Below are 24975 nucleotides of genomic sequence, written 5' to 3'. Positions count from 1 at the left end.
CTTTCTGAAGAACCATCCTTAAAACACATCCAAAAGACTTTATCTGTATCACATCAAGCACTATATATCGTACAACAGTCATTCAATAATGTTGTGCATGTATATTATGTACTACAGCTCCCTTAAAAGCAACCCCGTTTTTAACTAAAAAACGAAAATCAAAATTTCTAACCATCCAAACCCAGTTCAGACCTATCCCTCGAACCAACTCCCATCCCAATTAATGATCTTCATCAATATTATCAGCAAAACCATCAAAATTCCGAATGAGTCCCATCAAGACCCACAGTTTCAAGAATCATCACATTTAGCCAATTCAGTCCTGAAAAGGTCTGGGCTACCAGATCATTAATCTTCTCTTCTACACAGAATTGCAGATGATTGGAACTTCTTTGATAGGTTCAGGGAGCAAATTTCCCACAGGTTGTACTTACAATATTGTCAGTCACAATAATGTCGACTTCAACATCTGTTGTAGCTATGCTGTCCACAAGCTGTGCATCTTATGCAACATACCAAAATCAGAGGACTTCAAAGACATCTTGTAAAGCTCAGATAGTTTTTTAGCATCAGCAAATTTACTAGGCGGAGTTTTCTGAGGGTTTATAGGGATTTTGTTTGTCTTTGTCGAACGTGTCGCCACCAACATAGTCTTAAGAAGCATTTGCAGCTGGCTCCAAAATTTAGCACAAACCTCAGGATTTTCATCAGTAAGTGATGTATGTTCAGATACATGGCATCCTTCAAGCAGGCGAGTTAAGGCTGATTCAAGCAACTGGCACACAAAACAGCCAATCAGTAGAGATACAGAATAAAAGATTCACTTCTTAAACTGAATTACATAGAGAATTGTGCAAAGATACACATTGCAAGACCACATCTTATCAATGAGATAACACAAACAACTTAAAAGTTCTGTTTTTTATGCCTACAGTAAAAGTATTAGGAGTCTCACTTTCTCGGCATCTTAAGTGAAAAAGACAAAATTTCATCAAAAGAATGCATCCAAAACATGTTATTTTTTTTAATGATGATAACTTATTACTGATGATCTTGTGTTTTGATAATATCTAATGCCAAAATAGTTCTTATGTTACTGCTTCCTGATTATAATAGTACTATGATGAACAGAGGTTCAGAACAAAAGACATGGGGAACCCAAAACATACCGAACTAGAGTGTAGGTAACTTGATAGGCTAAGTGACAAAGCTGATCTGTCAATAACAATAGTCAAGTACATTATGGGGTGTGTTTTTGGGCCGTAGAACTCCATGGATTTCTGCCAGTTCCTTTCTGCCAGGGATACATACTGCTTTACCTTTTGACTCAAATTGTTTTCACCTTTAACCACATTGTTTTTCTTTTGATCGGACTCCAAAAACCTTAAGCAGCAATCCCTTTGATAGCAAGCAAGTTGAAAATGAGCATATGCAGCCTCTTGCTTGCGCAATTCACCTAGTGACTCATATAGAGCCAAAGCCTCCCGTATAGCATCATTTGCTGATATTTCATGCTTTCTCTGATCAATCTGGGTTTCAGAGGGTCTAGAACTAGAGCAGTCTTCCAGGACACCTTTTTCATAAACCTCAGCAACAGTATTTTCTCTAGCTAATAGCATGCCGAGTTTCAGATATGTATGAGCAAGCTGCGTGTTCACTTCATTCCTCAGACTGCCGGATACAGAAGCAGCTTTTTCACCAAGTGCAGTTAGCTCTGTTTTTGCAGCTCCATAGTACCTGAGTGCTTCACTGTATTGACTCTTGGCAGTCTCAAGTGCATGCAAATATGCATTTTGGAATATGGCATGTTTCTTGAGACTTTCAATCTTCAATACCATATCTTCTGCTAATGCACGCCGTCCATGGCCCAAATTACAGTTGATCAGAATGACATTAGTATGGTCCTCTACTTGTCTAAATGCATCAATTGCCTTTGCAAAAGCAGCTTCAGCTTTGCCCAAATCCTTAAGTTCCAGCCTATTTCTTCCTAATTCATTGCACACCCATCCTTTCTTTTTAAGTACAGATTGTAGGTCTGCTGAACTGGCAGGAAGTCCACCCATAGCTTTTCGAGCTTCTTCATAACAGCTCAGAGCAACAGAGAGAGTATGATCTGCATCTCCAGGAACAGAGCTCCTCAAGTATTTAAATATACCACCCCCTTTGGAAGTAGTTACAGAAAGAGCATTTTCCTTCCCTGCATCATACGTCTCTTTACAATCAGATACCTCAGAACTTCCAGCTGCTAAATTCTTCTGCTGAATAGCTTCTGAAATCCCATAAGCTTCACCCCTAATGTCATTCTTGTGGTGCTTCATGCTTTCAGCTCCATAAGCACTTTGGAGATCAACCTTCTGAGAGACATCAGTATCATTGTCACCAGCCAGTGCATAGAGGTTGTTTCGGCCATATGATTTTTTACTCTGCTTTCTAATATAACCTGATGAGTGTGCATCCCTGGAGCTGCTGCTAGCACTACTGCCGCTGCTGGCCCTGTCGCTCCGGCAGCTGCAATTTATTAGAGAACAAGAACTGCAGTTCTGATTAAATTGCTCCATCTTCTTCTTCAGCCTTTCAACCTCCTTCAATACTTCAGATGACATTTTCAAGTCCTTGATGCATTCTTTCCCCTCTCTTTGCCTTGAGACCTCTCGACCCTTCATCAAGTAGAACTCGACAAATATGTCTCCTACCAGGGTCCAAGCTTTAGGCCAGAAGAGGTAATTAGAAGAAAGCCCGTCAAAAGTGAACATATCATCATCTATAGCAGACTTTGCCTTTTGACTTCTATCATTAATGTCCACCTGGGCTAATGAGCTAGAAACCATGGAGGAAATGAATCTTGTGTCTTGGGGCATTGATCCGTAGACCAAACATGCCAACTCTACAACCTTCAACGCTTGATACAGCTGCCCGTCTTCCTTATAAGCTTGGCCAAGGGCCAAATACGATTCTCCAAGCAATAGGACAAGTTTCCATAATTTGTCATCAAGTTTTGATGTTGGAAGCCACTGCCGAATATCACAAACTTCAATACAGTCAGTGTCTCCACAGGCACAGACAGAGAAATCCGCTGGCGAATGTTGATCATCCTCAACTTCACTTTCATGGTTGACCTCTGCTCTGGTGGTCTGTAGTTTCCGTGTCCATCTCAGAGACTTGATGGCTTGAGAGACATGATGTATTGCAGCCAGTTTAGAGGATAGTGGATCAGCAACAGTCTGAACCACATTATCTGAACTTTTCTGCAAATTACATACCAAAAAGTTATTATCACCAACTCTAGGCAGATTCTCAGTTTCCAATACCCTATCTGATACTTCCGGCATTCCAGGTGAAGATATGGTCCGGCTAAATGACATCTCAGCAGAATTTTCTTGTTCAAAATTTTCAAGAGGTGCTGCATTTTCAAGTTGTTTGATTGTGGTAACAGGGGGGTAAAGGATATCTTGAACACTTGGTGCAGACAACCCACTTATAAACTCAGAGGATTCTTCTTCAGCATCAGAAATAGTAACTTCCGACTCTACTGGAAGCACTGAAGATGTCAACTCTAACTCTTCATCATATGTCAACAGGAGCCTTGCGAATTGTTCATGAGCAAGTGCACGAACCACCTGTTCACCGGAAGCACATGGTCATGATTCTTTTCATGCCCAATCTGATGAATAACCAAATACAAGACAAACTTCACTTGGTTATAATTTCAAAAGGAAACATACTAGATGATCTGGCTCATCAAGAAGACTAAGACATTTCTGGAAAAACCTTGCGCACCTCGCCCTGTTATTAGGCGACTGCAACAGAAAGGAAAAAGAAAAATTAACAAACAGCACATGGCGGAACATAAGACCAGTAATCATACATTTGTAACATACCATTGAGAGTGAAAGCCTATGTGCAATACGGTACAACAGAGTTCCCAGGGAGAGTATGGACTCGCTTCTCCCTCTGTAAATCAAAGATGGCAAAGAGCCAGAACTGTCATGACAACTATCAGCAGTGTGGTTTTTAGGAATGACGGAAAGATCAAACAGTTGGATGACATCTTCTCCAGCACTTTTATATAGCTACAGTAGATAAAGCATCAAAATTAGACAAATCTACAACAAAGCAAGAAGTTCAGAGCTAACATTCAACCAAAAAACAGTACCCAGTAAGCACCAGGGTCTTGCTTGCAGTTCTCCTGAAGGAACCTCATAACAGAAAGACCATTTTGTTGGACAACATGGGGATGAAAAGCAGGAGTTCCATCATCAGATATGCCCTTTAACAGAAAAATATCATCAGTTTTCAGAAGCTCATAACCTTGTACAACACCATCCTGATGATAGCAGATGGCCAATTCTGGAACACTAGCCATGAAGTTATCCAACCAAGCTTCCAGCCACGTAAGTGGAGTGACCTGCAAATGACTTTGTATAAGTATACAGATGCCAGAAATAGTCCCAATAGAAATAGACAACGAAAAGAAAGAGTTTGTGAGTAAGAAGACATCAATAACTTTTAACAATAACCACCTTCCTTGAGACATCCCACAAATGCAAGCTCACAGCGACATACTTTTCGTTGCTAAATATGAGTAAATCACTACCGAGGAGCATACGAAAATTGTGAAACTGCCAAAACAGCACTCTTAGAAAACCATCATCACCAACTTTTCTGTATTTTTCAGATTCTTGCACCTGGCACCTTGGCTTTTCTTTAACTTCTGAGACCTTCTTGACAGTTTCACGGCCTTTATGTCTCTTATTCTTCTTGTTCCCCCAAACAAGATTTTCCTTTCCAGCCTGTGGGAACTCTTGTTGATGGGTGTACCCTTCCCCTTGAGCAATGCCTTCACGCCTGTAGGATGCATGCCCTTGCATCGGTTGGTCTGAGGACTCAAGTGACCCTTCTCTTGACATGCATACATCCGGATAAACAGATGATTTAAACTGCTCAGCTGACGAAGTATTGTGACTTGGCGGGCAATCACAAGCCTCCATTCTTACCGAATGCATAGCAAAATTCAAAAACAAGGACTGATCTACACATTTTGGCTGACGGTTTTGTCTACGAATAAGTTTTTCTCCCTCTTCAATATCAGGCCTGTCAAACAACATTTGAGAACTAAAACATTCAAAAGATAGAAAACTGCAATATGCCTAGATTCCTACCCACTATTCAGGATAAGCGTCTGTCCAACACGGTGAACTGCAACTGACACTCGCGCCTTGGAGTATGGTATCTTAAATATTTGTTTTAAAACGTCAGCTGGAGCAATTACATCTATCTCGTCTTCATAGTCTACTAAACCAGATACAGCAAGTGCTTCTCCTTTCCTTGCAAGGCTTGACATGAAATGGCCACCTTGCCATTGTGAATCTGCCAGCATTAGCAAAGATGTAACATTGAAGAAAACTGCTTGTTCGGGGTTGGCCAAATGCATACAGCAAATGTTAATCTTCTAGTGTAGCATAACCTAAAAATCTCTTAAGGTTGCACAAGTCCTTCAAACATCACCCCACCACAACCCTCCAAAAAGAAACGTGACATACTGAGCCAGTCTTTGGCAAGTCTTATAGAATTTTGAGCATTTCTAAATCATGTGAAATTGGAGAATGTCCAGAATGCAGGCAACAGATTTGCTGCATATCCCTTTCCATCAGCAATGGGATCTTTAGTTGACAGACCAGAAACTATTATATATGCAGTTATTTTGTCATACCAGTGAAAGAGACTGAAGCCATGACATCATAAAGCCAGGAGAATACGCAAATATCATAGATGATAACATAACTACTAGACAGGTCAGAGCTCATTAAAACACTAAAACATGGAGAAACTATGTTAAAATCATCCCCCAGGTGCACATCATGGGAAACATAAGAATTTTCTATTTCATCACGTACATGATATAAAATGTTTTCAAATAAAAGGTACAATGCACCAGAGCAAAAATGATATAGCGTCCCTATCGGCCTATCCAAATACAGAATTTACACACATCAACCATTTAAGACAATTTTTTCTTTAGCCCTTTACTCCAGCATCTTTTTTGAATTTCTATACAGCAAGCCCACTTGCATATGTCATGTACTTTGCATTTTCTGGAGGAAAGCAAGCTCTTAACGAAATTCTGGAAGTGGATACAGTCATTACCTCTGCTTGTGCTCGACTGGGTAGCTGCAATTGGTAGTACTTTTTCTGGTATACTTGAGGGTAGAGGAAGCGCATTCAGATCCGTTTCTGTCGGGATCATCCGATACCTTGGAGCTCCTTCCCTATATTATCCAAATTTTAGATAAATAATACAACAAACTAATAAATAACAGACATGTACAGCAGGATTCACAAATCGTGCAATATCAATACATTCTAAATTGTGCCAAACAAATAACAGACTTAAATCAGATATTCTACAACGGAAAGCCCAAGCATTTCAAATATTAGCCTGCACTTGATCATGAGTGAAATTTCTCAAGCAAACAGGTCATAAGCAAAAACATAAATACCAAATTACCAAACCCTATTTTTCAGCAAGTATCATCACTTGTCGCCCATGAAGCAGACATAAGAGATGACAAATGTACACCCTACCACAGCATTGTCAAAGCAATAACCAACGCCCATGAAATTATAAAGTACAGTCCTATACCCCCTCTACCACTACAATTACAAAATATATCAAGTCCTACAAGTAAAAAAAAAGAAAAGAAAAAAGGTCCTACAAAAAATTACCAAGTAGAGAATTAATCAGTTTGCTTACACATTCCTGCCTAATTAAAACGGAGAAACTTATCTTTTAGTCAAACGACGAGACGGTTCACTAATTGAATTTCGGTATCAGTTTCACAATAATACAACTCCCTTCCGATTATCACAAAGTAGGAAGTAACCAAATTGCTTATGCAACATTCCACACCACTACCCAAACATGCATGAATTTACATACGTATGGGAAGAAGGAACGAGAGCAGCGGAGGCAAAATCATGGAAAGCTTCATCCGCGGTTACGGGTATGGATCCGCAAAGAAAGCCCACGGGCTTGGGACTGGTGATTTCCAGTCTCCCTACGCACTGTAACTCCCGCGAGCCCGATCCTTGTTTCTCCATTTTTTACTGAAATACTCTGAATTACCCGATTGCTCAAGCTAGGGTTTTCTCCTGCGTCCTTTCCCGTTTTCTCCGGTGATGATGACGATTGAATTTCTTCCTCAAACGAAGTCGAATTTCTGCAGCGAGTGTTTTTCTTTTCTAGACAATTCTGGTGCGTAGATTATAAAGGAAACTACATCCGGTTTTTTATTCTCAGGTTCGTGCAGTGTGAACTGGTGTCTCAGATGGGCTAGCGACGCCCATTATTGGGCCCAAAAGAATTATATTTGGGACTAATTATGGGCTTCAATAAAAAGAAAAATTAAAATGGGCCTACAAATACTACAGCCCAGAAAATATATAAATGAAAAAAAAAAAAGAAAAGAGAAAATGAAAACGGAAAACCTCTCTCCCCCTCTCTGTCTCTATATAGCCAGCAATCGCTCCTTCAGTTTCTCAACTGACCTCTGTCTTTACAGTACTGCTAGTTATCATCAAAAGGTAAATTTTCAATTTTTTTTTTGGAAATTCATTGCAATGATTTTGACTATTACTGTTATTATCTACTTTTTCAGCTCTTTTCTAGGTCCAGCAAAATTTATTGTTATTTTCCAAAACGTTTTCTGCTGATTTTGCAGCTACTGTTTTATGTTTTCTCCAATTCCATGGCATACGGCATGCATGCAAATGTCTCTTGCAGTCTCCTCTTGTGCGGATGCATAATTGCGATATTGGCTGTTTGTTACTTTGTTTGTGTATCTCGTTCATATATTTGTTAATTGTTTGTTCTGGAATTGATAGTTTAACTGCTTTTTTGTATCCTTGATATTGTGAGACTGAATTTATTTTATTTATTTTTAACCCAGATGCTTTCTTGTTTGTCAATTAATTAAATAGCTGGAGGATAGCAGCGATTAGGGCTAAATGCAAGTTGCTGTTAGGTGGGAAATTGTATACTGATGGTAGGCTTGGTTGCAATTATGATGATCTTTAATCTTGAAGGACAATGAGTAGGCAATGGATTATTATTTCTATGCTTAGTATTTGGATGTTCAGATTTCTAAGTACCATTCTTTATTTTGTCTTTGCTTTGGTAAAAGAAGATTATAAAAGCAAGATCATGAAGTCCTTGGATTGTTCTGTTTCATAACTAATTTAGTTAGCACAAAAATGTATTTCTCAAATCAATACAAAGTTTGAATTATTCTGTTGGTTTAAGATAGAAAATTTGGATTATGTATTTGCAACAACCTTTATTCTAGAATTCCGCCTTCTGTAAGAGGCACTAGGCTTAAAGCATATGTTTCTTGATGGAGGCGGGGCTAATTGAGGCATCTGATAAGGACTTTTTGTCATCTTCATGTTTCTAGGTGATGTGATGTGTATGTGTAGTAGCCCTGGTTTCCACTAACATTACTTTGGATCTTTGGAGTGAGCATAGGTAAGACAACAAGTTGTTACAATTTTCACTTGGTCAAAATGCTAGAAATGGAACTTGAAAAGAAAAAAGCATGGGGCCATGTGGCGATCATGTGATGAAGATCTTATGTTGCTTGGGTTCTTCCTTAACACCAGTTTCCCTTAGTTGATGGTAACTGCTTTGTCAATTCGAATGTGCTTCTATTACGATTCTGGACATATCCTGGCCATGTTCATTTGCATTTGTGAGAAACTTAATGATACTTGAGCCGCTCTGAGAATTGCATTGGGTCGTGTAGCCAATTCGTGTGTGCTGATGACTTATTGTTTAATTGTATTCTGTTATGGTTGGAAATATTGCTTCCATTATTCTTGCTTATTCAGATGCTTTCAAAACTTGTTATGCTATTGTAGGTCTGTTCTTCATAGCTCATGGGAAGACAGTAGTTGCTTCCAATGTATTCGAAAAGATCAGTCGAAGGGGATGGGTCTGACTCAAGGCCAGTTCGTACAAGTGATAGGCTCAGGAGTAGGCCAAAGTTCTATAATCGCCCATACTTGTATTACACTCCTACTATCATACGGTCTAAGAGGAAAAAGACCAAAACAAGGACTGCAGCTGCGCAAATAGCAAAGATGTTGCGGGAAAAGAGATCATCAAAAGCTAATGTATGGAAAGTTGTCATTTCTTCTGTCGTGTAATTATGATTTTCATGGATTTTGTTGTTTGGTGTAAATGTTGATGTCAAGATCTAGTTTTCTTGCTGTAATTCATATGATACCATCATATGGGTTATTACTGGAATGAAGCCTTTCAAATTGAAGTAACAGATTCATTTTTCTAATTGACTATATATAGTTACTTAACTGCAGAAAATATGCATAATTTGTTACTATGGACTTGTTTGCAGTCAGTGGCAACCAATCTTAGGCGCTCTACTAGGAAGAGGAGGGTTCCTATTAATCTTGAAGAATACACCGACAGTTCCGGAACAGAGGATAACGACTTAATGGTGGGGCTTATTTACAATTAATAACGCACTGTTTGTATAAGTCCATCGGGTTTAGCTGGCTTGAGCTGCTTTTAATCTTCAATCTTTCAATATTGGATAGGCTGTTTTCATGGTTTCTTTAGTCTAAAGGATATGCAACTTTGTTTCAGATTCCTAGGTACAGAAGGTCTAGGAACAGAGTAAACAATAACAGTGCAAGCCAAGATGAGTTGACACCCCGTCGCGAAGGGCTAAGACCTCGCCGGGAAGGGCTTCGACCTCGACGTTCACGAGCAGGTTCTAGAGAAGGTTTAAGTATAGAATCTGACGAGGAACAAAGTACATCTGATGAGAAAGGGGCAAATGACGAGCCAGAAAATGGGAAAGACATGGAGGATAATGATGCTGATGATGGAGAGGGTGAAGATGAGGGTGCTGGTGAGGATGATGCTGGGGAGGATGATGGTGAAGAGGGAGAGGAAGATGGTGATGATGAAGAAGGTGAAGAGCAAGAGGGTAGACGGCGGTATGATCTTCGCAACCGTGCTGATGTCCGCAGGATCTCTATCGAGCAAAGTAAACAAATGCCAAGATCTCCCCGTAGAATACTTCATCAAGGAATGGGAACGAAAGTAGGCAGGGATGGGAGGAGGGGTGGGTCGCGAGTTCATAAACGTCACCGCATGACACGAGCTGAAGACTCTGATGATTCCCTTCTAGTAGATGAACTTGATCAAGGTCCGCCAATCCCTTGGGGGAGAGGTGGCAGCAGGACTGGGCCACCTTGGCTACTTGGGGGACTAGACATGCAAGGGACAACCTCATGGGGTTTAAATATTGCTGCCTCCGGTTGGGGTCATCAAAATGATGCTCTCTCTAATTTGACTTCTGGCATCCAAACTGCTGGTCCAAGTTCCAAAGGTGGGGCTGATATTCAGCCTGTTCAAATTGATGAGACTGTAAGTTTTGATGATATAGGTGGTCTGTCTGAGTACATTGATGCTTTGAAGGAAATGGTGTTCTTCCCACTGTTATATCCAGACTTTTTTGCTAGCTACAACATTACCCCACCTAGAGGAGTCTTATTATGTGGTCCTCCTGGCACAGGGAAAACATTGATTGCTAGAGCATTGGCATGTGCTGCTTCAAAGGCTGGGCAGAAAGTCAGCTTTTATATGCGAAAGGGTGCCGATGTGCTAAGCAAATGGGTAGGCGAAGCTGAAAGACAATTGAAATTGTTATTTGAAGAAGCTCAAAAGAACCAGCCTTCTATAATCTTCTTTGATGAAATAGATGGGCTTGCTCCTGTTAGGTCTAGCAAGCAAGAGCAAATTCATAATTCAATTGTATCAACTTTACTTGCCTTAATGGATGGTCTTGATTCTCGTGGACAAGTAGTCTTGATTGGAGCAACCAACAGAGTTGATGCCATTGATGGAGCCTTGAGGCGTCCTGGGAGATTTGATCGTGAGTTCAACTTTCCCTTGCCTGGCTGTGAAGCACGTGCTGAAATTCTAGATATACATACTCGTAAGTGGAAGCAACCTCCTTCAAAGGAGCTAAAGTTGGAGCTTGCAGCTAGTTGCGTGGGATATTGTGGAGCTGATTTAAAGGCTCTATGCACTGAAGCTGCTATACGTGCTTTTCGCGAAAGGTATCCTCAAGTTTACACTAGTGATGACAAATTTTTAATAGATGTTGATGCTGTGACGGTGGAAAAGTACCACTTTGTCGAGGCTATGTCCACAATCACTCCAGCTGCTCACAGAGGCTCCATTGTGAACTCTAGGCCATTGTCACCTGTTGTTTCACCATGCCTACAAAGACACCTGCAAACAGCAATGAATATTATTTCTGACATCTTCCCTGCTCAAACAGTTTCATCAGAGGTCACCAAGCTTTCGATGCTTTGCTATGGATCCGCTATTTCTCTTGTCTATCGGCCTAGGCTTTTGCTCCACGGTGATGATGGTGTCGGACTGGTAAAAATATCCTAACCTTTTTTTGCATTAACCACTATAAAGCTCTCACATGACTAAGTATACTTACTGCTTTAGTTTTTTAGGACCATATTGGGCCAGCTGTTTTACATGAACTGGAGAAATTTCCTGTTCACTCTCTCGCACTACCATCTTTACTTTCTGATCCTGGTGCCAAAACACCAGAGGAGGCATTGGTGCACGTCTTTAGTGAAGCCAGGAGAACAACACCGTCAGTCCTGTATTTGCCTCAATTCAACCTTTGGTGGGAGAGCGTGAGTGCATGTTTATTTATGTTTTAGAGATTATTTGGAGCACCTTCATTTCTTTTACCAGGTCATTATTGCTCAGTTTTCTGCTACAATAAATGATATGAAACATTTATGCACTTTCAGGCTCACGATCAACTTAGGGCTGTACTGCAGACACTGTTGGAAGAATTACCATCAGACTTGCCTATATTACTATTGGGAACATCCACCACTCCACTCGCTGAGATATGTGATAGTCCATTCTCAATATTCTCTGACCGCAATGTGTATGTGTCTTCAAAATCTCTTTTTTCTATTGCTAACACCTCGATATTTTGATGATTCTGCTTAACTTGCTGCTGCATCAAGTTAATTGCCAGTGCATATTCAATTGTTTTATTCTTTAAAGTTTTGCCTTTCGTTTCAGTATATATGTTAATTGCCGTGGTTTGAATCAGTTTTCACTTAACTCGACAAAGCTAGGAACCTTATTTAGTTGGGAGAATCGATATTGTTTCATAATGTTCATTCGGGGTTGGAGTTAGTTATGTATGATTCGCTTCTGATGATGAATATTTTTAACTTCTTTGATGTCTTGGGATCTCTTCTATATTTCTTGCTGATGCTACTAAAGTTACTTTTGCTATTTACACTAAAATGTTAGCTCACATCTTGAATCTTACTCTTCTCCCCATTTCCAATCTCCACTCTCCTATAAACTTAGGAATACGGATTGTTTTGCTTAGTAGCATAGTGTTTCCATGATTGCAAGAATGCCAATTAAAACTGACATGGATCAGAAAGTTTTATTTGCCTATTGCTGCAACAGTATAAATTAGAAAATGCAAAATCTGTTTGATAAATTACCATTAAATAACAGACTCCTATAAGATAGTAAAATATATTTCAGGCAACTATGTGCATTGAAGGTTCCTCCTTCACAGCTCTAGCCATATCTTAATGAAAGAGAGGCCTCTGGTGTAACTGAGAAAAGTATAGCTGATTGCCTCTGGTAATCTATTCTAGGGCTTGTGATCTTGATTCATTTCATCTGCTTCAACCAGCGGAAAATATAGTTGTCTTCTTGACTTTTTATTTCTAGAATTGGTTGCATTTTTATTATCTGTGGTGCTAGCATATGAAAATGGTGGTTTCCTTTTTTTGAGGCAATTTTCATGTCTATGTGTGCTGTCACTGGATTTGAATTTGTAATTGTGTTTCTCTTTCCTGTATTTTTTTTATTTCTTTTGTGACAACAATCACTTTTTCTGGCACTGCTGTTTTAATGAAGATACAGTATGCTATAATTGCTATTGTTTTTTTTGACAGTTTTCATTTGATCTCACCATCAACCGAAGATAGATCTTTGTTTTTTGATCGTTTGATAGAAGCAGCATTGTCTGTACAATCTGAACGTCTGGTCAAGGATTCAGCTTGTAAGGGCCTTCCTGAACTTCCAAAAGCACCAAAAGTGGCTACATCACCGAAGGCCTCTGAGTTAAGGGCCAAAGCTGAAGCTCAGGGTCATGCTCTTCGCCGACTGCGCATGTGCCTTCGGGATGTTTGTAACCGGTGATGTAGCTGATTATTTGCTGTTTTTTTCTTGTCAAATTCATATATACCACATTCTTCTTCCAATGCTGCCACCTGGTATTCTTGTGTAACAGTTGGCTGATGTAAACCTTTTGCTAGTTTGATCATAAATGTTACTATTCTATGGACTCCCATATAGATATCAAAACACCTTATTGATATTGATATATTTTATATTACCTATGTTTTACCTCTATAATGACTAAAATTTATAGTTCGGAGAAGTCGAGCACCCTAAGATCTCTTTCCAAATTTGAGTCGCGTATTGATTTTTGTACTTTATCTTTTAGTTTATTCACTCTGTCAGTGAATTATGATATCAGATTAGATATTGCCACCATCAAGTTATTATGTACCACATAAATGAGAAATTGAAAGATTGCCCTCATCTTGTTATTGACGAACCACAAAAGGAAGATGCAAGAATATCGAGTTTGTTTTATGTTCTTGTAAATACAAGGATGGTATCCTTGTCACTATTATTTTTGTATATTTGCCTTTATTAATGCTTTCTGCTCTTGTATGAGTTAATATATACAGGATGCCTTATGCCTAAGCCATTTTACTTGACACCTGATTGATGAGTGTTTTAGTTGAGTAATGTATTCAAACATTAGATGGACGAATCAGTACTTTCTTTTACATCCGATTCAGTTCCTGCATCAGATGAGAAGGGACATTGAAAAGAACCAAAAAGGAAAATATTAAAAAGACCTCTCTCTCCCTCTCCCTCTCCCTCTCTCTCATGTCTTCCTTAGTTTGTAGAATTATGCTGTCAAGTCCTGGGCTAAGATTGTTATTTTCACATGTTACAGTTGGTTGGATCAATATGCTTTAATAGGGGCCATTTCATATTATCTCATAAATTTCTGATTCATTTCTCTTTGATTCTTTACGGCAGGATGCTCTACGATAAACGTTTCAGTGCCTTTCATTATCCAGTCATGGATGAAGACGCACCAAACTATCATGCAATAATCCAGAATCCTATGGACATTGCTACTTTACTGCAGCGAGTTGACAGTGGAAAGTATATCACATGTAAATCATTCCTCGAGGATTTCGATCTCATTCTAACTAATGCCAAGGTTTGTGTTCAACTTAGGTTGGTGACTAAAGTTGCAAATATGATCAATCCCTTGCATGTTGAATTGGAATAGAAACATTGACAATGTACAGCAGGAGGTGGTTACTCTACTATTTTGAGATAATGGTTAATGCATCAAGATGTTCTATACAAGGGGTTTAAATGCCCTTACTCTGTCTACGAGTAAAAATCGTTGTACTAGCTTTAGTGATCTACTAACTGAAGTTCAACTTAGGCTTTCTGTAGCCATTGATACAAAAGATGAACTTAAAAAGTATGCCAGGGGTGCCACTGAGATTTGAAATCACATAAAAGTGGATCTTGTTTAGGGGCAAGGCCAGGCATCTCTGGTATGATGCTAATGGTCATGAACATTAACAGAAGGCTGATTGATTTGACTTCATCAGATGTTTACTATTGCACATTGTTTGTGAATTCTGTATGAGGAGCTCTTGTACTGTTTCTGCAGTAACTATAAGTGCTTATCTAAACATCATTTCACTGATTGCAATTTAGAAATATAACGGGGATGATTACAATGGAGCAAGAATCGTTAGTAGAGCTTATGAACTTCGAGATGCTGTAAGTTCATGCACCAGTTACGGCTTTACTTTTCTAACTGGAGGCTGCACTAGCTTCATTTGATGTAAGGAGGATTTCACTTTTTTCAGGTGCATGGTATGCTATCCCAGATGGATCCCTCCTTGATTGCGTTTTGTGACAAAATAGCAGATGAAGGAGGTCCTGTCTCCTTGTCTGTTGATATAGGTGGGTCTGCAGTGTCGCAAGCTCCTGTTATCCAGATGATGTCTATGACTAGGGCTAGTGCCCGACTCCGTAATGTCCAGCCTGAAGTTAATCTAGATCAAAGCTATGAAGCAATCAAAAGGCAGAAGAAACATGTCGATGCTTCTCAAACAGGTATCATTTTCTTTACAGTAGTTGTTATCTGCACTCCAAATAAGCCACTGAAACTCCACCATTCACTGTGTACTGCTGAGTAAGAACAGTGGATGTGGTGTGGTGTTTTCTGGGGTGCGAATATTGATTCCTATCTTTTTGTTTGGTTTGTGTAGTTATGGCTAGCTATAACCATTTAGATATCAAGATCTCTCTGTTTTCATCATTTAAAAATCACAATTCAGTGTCTGATAAGAATGGGCTTTGCAATTCATCATTTAAAATCACAATTCGGTGTCTGATAAGAATGGGCTTTGCAACGACTAGAAACTCTAGGTGCTGGAGGCCCCCTTGCCCTTCCCTTCTATTTGAACAATGGGTGGCTGCAGGTGGGACAGCCCACTAGTCCACCCCTACCTTGTTAAATAAAAAGGAAATGGAAACATGAGAAATACAAAAGTGGAGACGCTGCTTATTCATGTTTTGCATGCATGTTCTTGCAGTTTCACTCTGAAAACACTTTAGCTTGATAACTAGCCTTTTGGTTATTTAATTGAGTGCCGTAATTAATAAACTACATATACATCATAGGATCAATATTTGTTATGGGTCATGTAATCAACTACTAGTTATATTTTACGCATATGTGTCGAACTTTTTTTACCTGGAATAGTGTTTAATTGCATTTCTTGGGAATGGCATATTACTTGGGACCTTGTTTGCACATCAGTTTTGGTGGCAGAAGAGGGATCAGAGCATGATATAGTTCCGCCTAATCCATCTGAAGATGCTGAAGTGAATAGTACAGATGAGCAAATTCCAGAAACTCCAGCAACCAACAGCAACCAGACTGAAAATCCTGATTGTACGCAGGATGTTACCATGACTGATGGAGAGCTTTCCAGTCAAGTTGAGTTCATCAAGCAGCTTCTTTTGGAGCATTCAAAAGACTATGGCGTTCCACAGCTTGAAAGACTGTATGCACGTGTAATGAAGGGCGTTTTTGAAACAAAAAGCAAGGCTAAGATCGAAGATCTTAAAGCTTCAATTTTGAGTTTCTTGTTTGAATTTGCCAAGGATCGGTCCAAGTTCTGATTACATTCTTCTAGATTCAAAATACAATTTTCCAACATGATGGGGTTCGAGTATATCACTTATTAAAGTGTCAAAGATCAAGCTCTCTCTCTCTCTCTCTCTATCTATCTAATTTTGTAAGTTCATTTATTGGTAAGTCCAGCATACGGTTTAGGTTCTTGAGCATAAGGTTTGACGTCTTGACTAACAGTAAAAATTTAAGCCAGAAGAAATTCAAGCTGCTCGAGGCTAAGTTACAATCTACCTCAATTATGAAGAGAAGAAAACATAGATTTTGCAGTGTATTTACTTGATTAACATTAAAGGGCTATAGCTTCCCAGTTTAGCCCCATAACATTGAGAAGAGTCACTCTCGTACAATTCTCTATAGCTCCTGATCCAGACTAATACTTCTCCTAAATTCCTTCATACAGTTAGCTCGAAGCCCACAGGCAAACTCAGTGATATTAAACTTCACTCTCCAAAGCTCTTTCAGCAGACTCAGTGATTCCTCCTCCTTACCGTCATCTGATGTTACATTAGGATTCTTCTAACATAGGGAACCTTCTCTCAAGCTCTAATCCGCCTAAGGGCGATATAGGCCAGCAATCTGTATCCTGCAAACATGATCAACATTATGCCCACACTCATTGCTGGGTGGATTTGACCACGAATATCTTCATCAATGAATTTGCAGGTGGCCCTATCCCGTCCTCCACCCGAGCAACCAAGCAACGAAGAAATACCTTCCCCTTCTCCGTATTGGACATCAATGAGAAGCCTGTAGCTGTAAAATGTGGTAGAAACATACTTTATCCATGACATGAAAGACGGTACCTTGTGCACATAGTAGCCTCCTGTCAAAACAAACGCCAGCATTGTGACAGTTACCACAGTAGATGCCTGCTTGGCATCCATGATCAAAGCACCAAGGGCGAGGCCAAGCCCTTGAGAAACAAGGACGTAACCAAGCACGACAATCAGTGTGAGGACAAAAGCAGAGAGTTCTGGTTTAAGCCCTGTCATCCAATATGTTATCGACAAGAACAATGTCGGGAGGACAAGTTCCATCGGCAGGTCTCCCGTGATTCGTGCCATGAAGTAGGACGACAGCGTGTACATACCAGACGCCCTTTCCTTCATGAAAATGGCTCGTTCTTGAGGAAAGGTGAATACCGCATTAAAAGAGGGAAAGACTCCCCAGAAGATGGAGATAAAGAAAAGAAGGCCAAGGCGGTCCTGCACATCTCGATACTCTGAATGCCACCACATGAAACCGGCTAGTAATGAGGCTGCTATAACTTGAAAAACCCTCAAGGAGTTGAACGTCTCGTGCTTTTTCTCTTTGAGGTTTCTTTGGATCAGAATGCTGAATTGATTGAACCAAGTGGAAAAACAACTGGTGCAGGTGTAATCTTTTGTAATAGGATCTCCAGCAACCGTCCTATCTCTTGCCACCAGAGTTGGGGTCTCCATGCAAGCTGCTTTCACCTTTGGTGCCAATAAATTATTGTAAGACGATACAAGGGCTTGCCTCACATTCGGCCTCTCTCTCTCACTTGAACCGTCAAGCTGGCATACCCCTGCAATCACAAACACGGATTCAGCACACTACAAATCATATTTCCCAGTCTACATGATCTAACAGAGGTCCTAGAATAACATGTGTTTATGCATTGGCTCCGACAGTCCGGTTGTCATAAACTTTACATCAGTTAGAAACTTAAGTCTTTGTGTCAATTAAACTATTTCTACCACTAAGGTTCAGCCATGACAGGAGCAGATCATCAGTTTTAGCTGCTTCTTCCTATAATGTAAGTGCAGAAGTTAATGCAACAGATATTAATCTATACCACTGTGTTCTTACGTAATTAGCAAGATATTCAAGAATTATTAATGATACTCGATAGTAACAGAGGCTAGCTAATTAGAGCTGTTCCATGTTGGTGGTGAGGTGGGAGTCCACTCAACATAATGCTGCTGCTAATGGATTTGGGCCACCATCTCCACTTCCTTTAGTTTCAAAGTTTATTAATTTAACCACGAATAGATTATCTAGTGGGACGGAGACTTCATCTGAGGAGCACACTAACACGTGGTGTTCTTACCGGATTAAGGTACAAAGAGAGTTTCATTTGATTAAAGAAAGAGGTGGGGAGACACTTTCCAGATCAGAGGTTGTAATAAAATAACTCGAACAAAGAGATCAGCACATGGTTGTTTTTCTCGTAATAATTTTACCAGAGAAACTGCTGTGAGGATTCAGATATCTACGTTGTTCAGAAACTTTGTCTGAATCGGGCATATACCAGAGTTTTAGAAACAACCCCTCACAGCATATCGAAAACAGGAAAGACCTCTGATTATTAGGATCAAGTTATGAAAGTAAATATGTCAGATGTCTATGCAGAAACAAGATTCAACACATGTGTTTGTGTGTGTGTGTAGTGTTGAGGGGCTTGTGGAGCCATGCAGGACAAATCATATTGATATTCTTACAGAAAGGAATCATATTTCCACCACCTTGTTCGAGTTAGATGGTATCCGACGCAAGCAATGTTGTCATACTTTCCACATGATCATAATTGCTCCAACGAGAAATTAACAGAAGGGATCCTACTTAGTTTTTTGTTCTATGCTCTAAACAGAACAACCTTAAACAATTAACAAAATATTAACAAGTCAAAAAGCTCTGCCACAGTGCTTAATTTATCATTCTTTAAGCAATAAGCTTAGTGACATGTCCCACTAATCTATTCTTGACAACTAAAACTAGACAAAGGACAAAAAATTAAAGTCTAAGAAAATCCTCCTTGTCGAAGCCACATTATCCATCCTTATGCTCTTCTACACCAAGTTATGACCTAAATTTTCACTATCGATGGTTGGGAAGCATTTCAGGTGCTCGAATTTGAAGATTTTACCCGAATCATGCTATTAGCACAAACTCAATGCACAATTACGACTTTTCTACATACCACTTATGTTGTTAAACGGGTCACTACCTCGTTTTCCACTACATTCATGCTCCTAAGTAAATCTTACAATCTTGAAAGACGGGACCGATGTTTTGCTTATAGACATACCAAGTCATGATAAGTATAGGATTTCTTATCTCATTCTGAGGAGAAGAATGGGACATGGATTGGATTTGAAAATCTCTACACCATCCACTCATTCATTGTGAAGTGATGTTGTGTGTATATGTGCCAATCCAAAAATTTAAAAGATTATTGAGGTGGGACGGGGCAGCCACACCTAGTGCAGCCACTCCACTCCACTTCAAGACATCATGTATATACATGTATATATAGACAAGCTCATGTGTGTGTGTGTGTGTGCTAGCTAGTCAAGAATTATGAAATGGTGTTCTGAAGGAGAGCCATAACATGTCACTGTCTGAATCCTTTCACTATGATGATCAGTCAACAAAATCAACCCATATTGTCAACTTTATGTCCCCATAGATCATCTCATCAAATAATTGAATCCATCACATTAAAGTTGGCATTTCAATAATGCACATCTACTTTATTGAAATGGCAGATCGAGTACTGTATGGATTATGAAAAGATGGCGAATATTAGCCCAATAACAAGAATAAAATTATCATTTTAAACTTTTAAGCTAGGACAAATTTGGTGAGTATTTTAGCATAAGAATCCAAGAACGAGAAGATATAACGGGCCCGTTGGGAACGAACGTTGTTGGAGAATAGCGTAAGAACTTGTTAAGACGGTTTGTTGGCTATGTGTTATTATATTGATTCCAACAAGAATTAAGATCCAACATTTTAATGTCTTCTAGCTCACTACTTTTGCTTAAAAAACTCGGAACGAATCTAAGTACGACACCAAATCCCACCTCAACAAACTCAAAAACGAGAATAATACTACTTTTGTTTCTTGGAATTTTCCTGAGTGACGCTCTTACAAAACTAGGAGAAGGATATTACATGTTATATCCTATGCACATAAGAAATTTTAAGAATCTCAACCAATAATATAAATGGAACAATGATCTAAATATGGGATTAAATTCCTATTCCAACATGACTGTCTCAATCATCAAGTGTTAACCTCTCAAACCTCACCTAATTTCCGACAATTTGGTCGTAGCAGCAATATATATACATCAAGATCATCACACTATAGGAAAAAGTGGACACCATGAACATGGCTAATGAGGAAAAAAGTGAAAAGCAAAGCCAACTCCACCGAGGCTCAAAAGATAGGGGACACGTGGTGTCGAGCCCGAAAATAAAAATTCCCCCTTTTCGACGTACGACTCAACAGTTCGTATTATTTTATTTTTAATAAACAAAAAAAGTCTCTACCTTTCCATCTCACCAGAATTATAAAGAAATCAACCCTCTTCCAATCGACATCTATTTCCACATTGTGGTGCACTACAACATTGTGACCTCAAAAAACATAGAGATATATACAGATGGATTTCAGTACCATTCCTTGTTAGTCTTTACATTTTTGGTAGCGTAATTCATGCAATCACCTATAGTACAAATTAAATTTGAGGCTGCAATGATGTCCGGGATCGTTGTCACAACCACCTCTCACTATTGTCGTTGCACAAGTTGTTTTGCAACGACAGATTTGGTCTACCTTGAAATTTCTGGCTATGTCAACTAGTGTCGACTCTTGGACAGTATAAAAAGACCCATTTTAATGAAGGTGGCCCATTATAATGCCGACAATGACAGTATAAAAAGACCATGTTATGGTACAAAAGGTGAGACTAATTAATTCCTGTTGCTCTAAAGAGCCTGGTGTGACCTCTCTTACACCATGGTCCATACGTGCCTTGTCTACTCTTTAACTTATACTACAAACATCATCTAAACATCATTAAATGCATACTACTTCACTTCAAGCAGCTACCAAAATATCCCAGGAAAACATAAAATTTAAGATAAATTATAATGACCTCCCTTGAAATTTAGCATAATTACGAATACAACTCGTTGTTTGAAAAATTACCACTATCTCCTGATTATTTTAACGGCTCGTCTAACAATTATTGGTTAACTGACCAAAATGCCCTTGTGGATCAAAAACTATAATTTTTATTTATTTTTTAATTTTTTATAGACTGAGTGGATAATTTTTTATAATTTATAAAATTTTTCCATTCATTCTATTCGATTTTTTATAAATTTTAAATTTTTTTAAAAAAAATAAAAAGATACAATAAAAGCAGAGCTGACATTACATACATCTATTCAAGAATTACGTAATTTTATCAAACAATAAGAGAATATTCGTAATTAATTATTGCAAACCTTATAGAAAGTGGTTGTAATTTACCCTAAAATTTATGTTAAATAATTCATTAAATATATGTTTCGACGTGATGGGAAGACGAGGGCGTCGAATGCAAGGTCAAGAATCAGAAGAGCTGCAAATTTGAATTATTTTCTGCTTATCGCCGTGAATTAGTTAGGGGACCAGGAGTGAAATTGGGACGGATTTTGTGCCAAGATAGACACAAAAGATCGGTCTCATTCTGTCATTAATTTTGCATAATTTTTCCTAGTACCCAGACATATTTAAGCAAAATGCATATACGAATAGGTGTAGAAAGAGCAGACAAGATAACATACATGGTAAGATAAGGACAACATACCGTTAGCGAGATCAAGCAAGAAATCAGCAGGATTCATGGGAAAGCTGGGCGAGAACCCCACGCTCTCAAAGTACCCCATCGCCTCACACCCTTTGCCGAAGTATATGCATCTCCCTTCCGACAGCACCAGCAGTCCATCGAACATCTGGTAAACACGGCTCGATGGCTGGTGCACCGACGTCACCACCGTCTTCCCCTTCGCCGCCAGTCCCCCAAGCGTCGCCACCAGTCTGTACGCCGCCGTGGCGTCCAGCCCCGAAGTGGGCTCGTCCAAGATCAACAAACTCGGGTCTACTAACATCTCATGTGCTATGCTCACTCTTTTTCTCTCGCCGCCGGAGACCCCACGTATGAAACTGTTCCCGATGATTGTGTCTTTGCATTTGGACAAACCCAGTTCAGATATCACCGACTCTGCGACGGCGATCTTGTCGTTTTTGGCCATGGAACTTGGGAGCCTGAGCAGTGAACAGAAGACCAGGGTTTCTTGGACTGTCAGATGCGGGTACAAGACATCATCTTGTGCGACAAAACCGGTTCTTTTCAGGACATGTTTTGTTAGTTTCCGGTTGTTGAAGAGGACTGTTCCGGTCAGGCCATGCCCATGGTGAAGTCGACCAGCAAGCGCGTTAAGCAGAGTTGATTTGCCGCTGCCGGAAGGCCCCAAGATGGCTAGGATTTGCCCCGGCGCCGCCATGCCAGTGATGCCATTCAAAATCGTCCGTTCTTGATGGCGGTGAACAGCCGACGCCGGATTCTCAACGTCCGACGATGGCGTCGGGCTGCCGCCAAACATGTTTCTTATGGTGCTGGTTCTTGACTTGGCAGTAGTGTCATGCAACTTGACTCTGTAAGAAACATCCAAGAACTGCACAAAACACAAAGAAAAACAAGAATTCAGGCAAGTCAAACAGGTAGTCGACAAAACCAAGGAATATTAAAACCATTTGACCAGTTTTGAATCATGTGTTTGTAGTCTTTGATCAAGTTCTTGGATACTAGCTATAATTTTGAACTCAGCAACGTTAGCAGTAGTTGTACAATGTTAATGATAAGTAGTACCTTGAGGGTGATTGGAGAAGAAGAAGAAGAAGAGTGAAAGTTGAGATCCCTAGGTAAGTAGTGTTTGGAGCATTCATGTCCTCCATTGGGAGAGGCTTCTGCTGCTTCACCAGACACCAGCATTGTGTTCTTGTCTTTTTCTCACTTTTTCTTTTTTTCTTTTTCCCCCCTCTCTAATCCAAACAAAGGGTGAAGGATAGGATTGCAATTGGCAAATGAGCAAAAAGGTAAACAGTTGAAAAAGTATGTATTGGATGTCAATTTTGGGGAAAAGGAGAGAGAAATTTTAACAGTGCGAAAACTATAGAGAGAATTGTAATTGTAATTGCAAAGAAACAAAGTGAGAGAGGAAGCAGTTGCTCCCACCTCTATTTATTTGGTTTTCAGCCCCCAATGCGTGCCACGTCAAACTGAACCACACGTGCTACGTGGCACTAAACCCACAAAGCCACCTGTCTCTCCCCTTTTTCTTACAGGATTCTTTCTTCATCCGTCCACATTCAACAATGCATGATTGCCGCCGTTGCTATTATTAATTATACCTTTTAAACTAAATTTAGCTGTCTTCTCGTTCCTAGTTTGAAGTTAGAAATAAGGGTTTTGTTGGAAAAATTTTAATTCAGATTGAATTTGATTTAATTTAAATTAATTATATAATAAATATACTATATTTATTGTGTAATTAGTATATATAATTATTAAAATTTAATTCAGATAAAAAATATCCATTTTGCAAAAAGAAAATAGAGAAATTAAGGGTAGAGGCCAACAGCCACTAATTCTATGGGGAAAGATCAGAAACATTAATTGAATGACATGATCATCATACATATATTCACTGTACTCAACCTAGTAGTGGGTAGTGGGAATAGATACAGAACTCTCTCTCTCTCTCTCTCTCTATGCATATGGGTTTAATTGTGTACATGAATGTCCATATGTGAGTTATGTTGTACAGTGTTAGGTTGGTGAAATGGGGGATAACCCAAAAATGGTCACCAACAAATAAATTCACTCTTTATATTAGAAGGATTTTTTATTTTTTTTTTAAATTTCTATTACATGTTGGTATTACTTAGGTGCATACTAATATTATATTTATATATGTGTAATGTATGTGGGTTTATTTTTAAATTATATCTAATGCAATTGTATTCTAGACATGTCATTTGGTGAATATTTTTCGGGATTTCGAATATATAAATTTTATAGTACCACAAAATTCATAATCTATAATAATTTAAGAGTGAGAGATTTATAATTATTAGACCCTACTGATCATCATCGACTCTCCTAATTACAGTCAATTGTAGAAGAATGAAATTAAGGTCCGACTGGAAATTGGAGGAGGGTGGCGGTGGGTAGGTGGGTAGGGTTTCTGTTGTGGGCTTGACTGTGACGTAATCAGGGTCGGGGGGGGGGGGGGGGTTATGTATATGTATATATATTGATCATGAAGAAGTACTGATCATACTTGATTGGTTTAATTTGTTAATGAAGATTAATGATATTGTGGGGTGGGTGGTACGTACGTACATTGATTCTGAGTAACCATCCTCTTTAATTTTTTAGTATTGGTTAGTCGGTTTATTAATCACATCACTCCATCCCTTCCAAATCAAAAACAATTCAAACATCATATATATATATATATATATATATATCAAATTACTTAAACTCGATTTAGGTGAACCTAGTCGATACTGGCTCCTCTCTCTAAACTATATATGAATTTCATAACAAATTTATTAAACATGTCGTGTAATAAATTTAAATTTGATCAAATTCAATTTGATTTAGAATTTGCGGTGCGGATATATATATATGATGAGGATAATTACCAAAAGATCAAATTACCCTTCCATTTTAAAGAAATTTACAATAAAGGGTAGGAT

At 39.1% G+C, this 24975-nt stretch overlaps 3 protein-coding genes across 5 annotated transcripts; 1 reads left to right on the top strand and 2 right to left on the bottom strand.

The window, feature by feature from the left end:
* Positions 1-18: 18 nt before the first annotated feature.
* On the bottom strand, positions 19-7258 carry LOC105176008 (erythroid differentiation factor-like protein). The gene is made up of 9 exons (XM_011098679.3): positions 6938-7258; positions 6145-6266; positions 5160-5367; positions 4521-5091; positions 4154-4405; positions 3879-4070; positions 3723-3797; positions 1170-3617; positions 19-775 (listed from the first exon to the last, which is right to left on the bottom strand). The coding sequence occupies exons 1-9, from the start codon at positions 7096-7098 to the stop codon at positions 479-481; spliced, it is 4326 nt and encodes a 1441-aa protein (XP_011096981.1). The 5' UTR covers positions 7099-7258; the 3' UTR covers positions 19-478.
* Positions 7259-7442: 184 nt separating this feature from the next.
* On the top strand, positions 7443-16477 carry LOC105175976 (cell division cycle protein 48-related / CDC48-like protein). Of its 3 annotated transcripts, XM_011098654.3 has the most exons (12): positions 7443-7581; positions 8914-9168; positions 9411-9512; positions 9662-11145; positions 11281-11473; positions 11557-11745; positions 11866-12008; positions 13051-13293; positions 14216-14402; positions 14918-14983; positions 15073-15322; positions 16032-16477. In XM_011098654.3, the coding sequence occupies exons 2-12, from the start codon at positions 8956-8958 to the stop codon at positions 16394-16396; spliced, it is 3435 nt and encodes a 1144-aa protein (XP_011096956.1). In that variant the 5' UTR covers positions 7443-7581; positions 8914-8955; the 3' UTR covers positions 16397-16477. The 3 variants fall into 3 exon arrangements, with proteins under 3 accessions (XP_011096956.1, XP_011096930.1, XP_088733573.1); XM_011098628.3 differs by having other exon boundaries at positions 9662-11473; XM_088877447.1 differs by lacking the exon at positions 7443-7581 and adding an exon at positions 8558-8671 and having other exon boundaries at positions 9662-11473.
* Positions 16478-16625: 148 nt separating this feature from the next.
* LOC105176001 (ABC transporter G family member 25) lies at positions 16626-23433 on the bottom strand. Its single transcript, XM_011098665.3, has 3 exons — positions 23081-23433; positions 22019-22886; positions 16626-17958 (listed from the first exon to the last, which is right to left on the bottom strand). Exons 1-3 carry the CDS (start codon positions 23201-23203, stop codon positions 16946-16948), a joined length of 2004 nt encoding a protein of 667 aa, XP_011096967.3. The 5' UTR covers positions 23204-23433; the 3' UTR covers positions 16626-16945.
* Between the last annotated feature and the right edge of the window lie 1542 nt (positions 23434-24975).

Source organism: Sesamum indicum, linkage group LG2, assembly GCF_026168435.1.
Source record: "Sesamum indicum cultivar Baizhima isolate 11 linkage group LG2, ASM2616843v1, whole genome shotgun sequence".
Classification (NCBI taxonomy): Eukaryota; Viridiplantae; Streptophyta; class Magnoliopsida; order Lamiales; family Pedaliaceae; genus Sesamum; species Sesamum indicum.
This window is presented reverse-complemented; position numbering and strand designations above follow the sequence as displayed.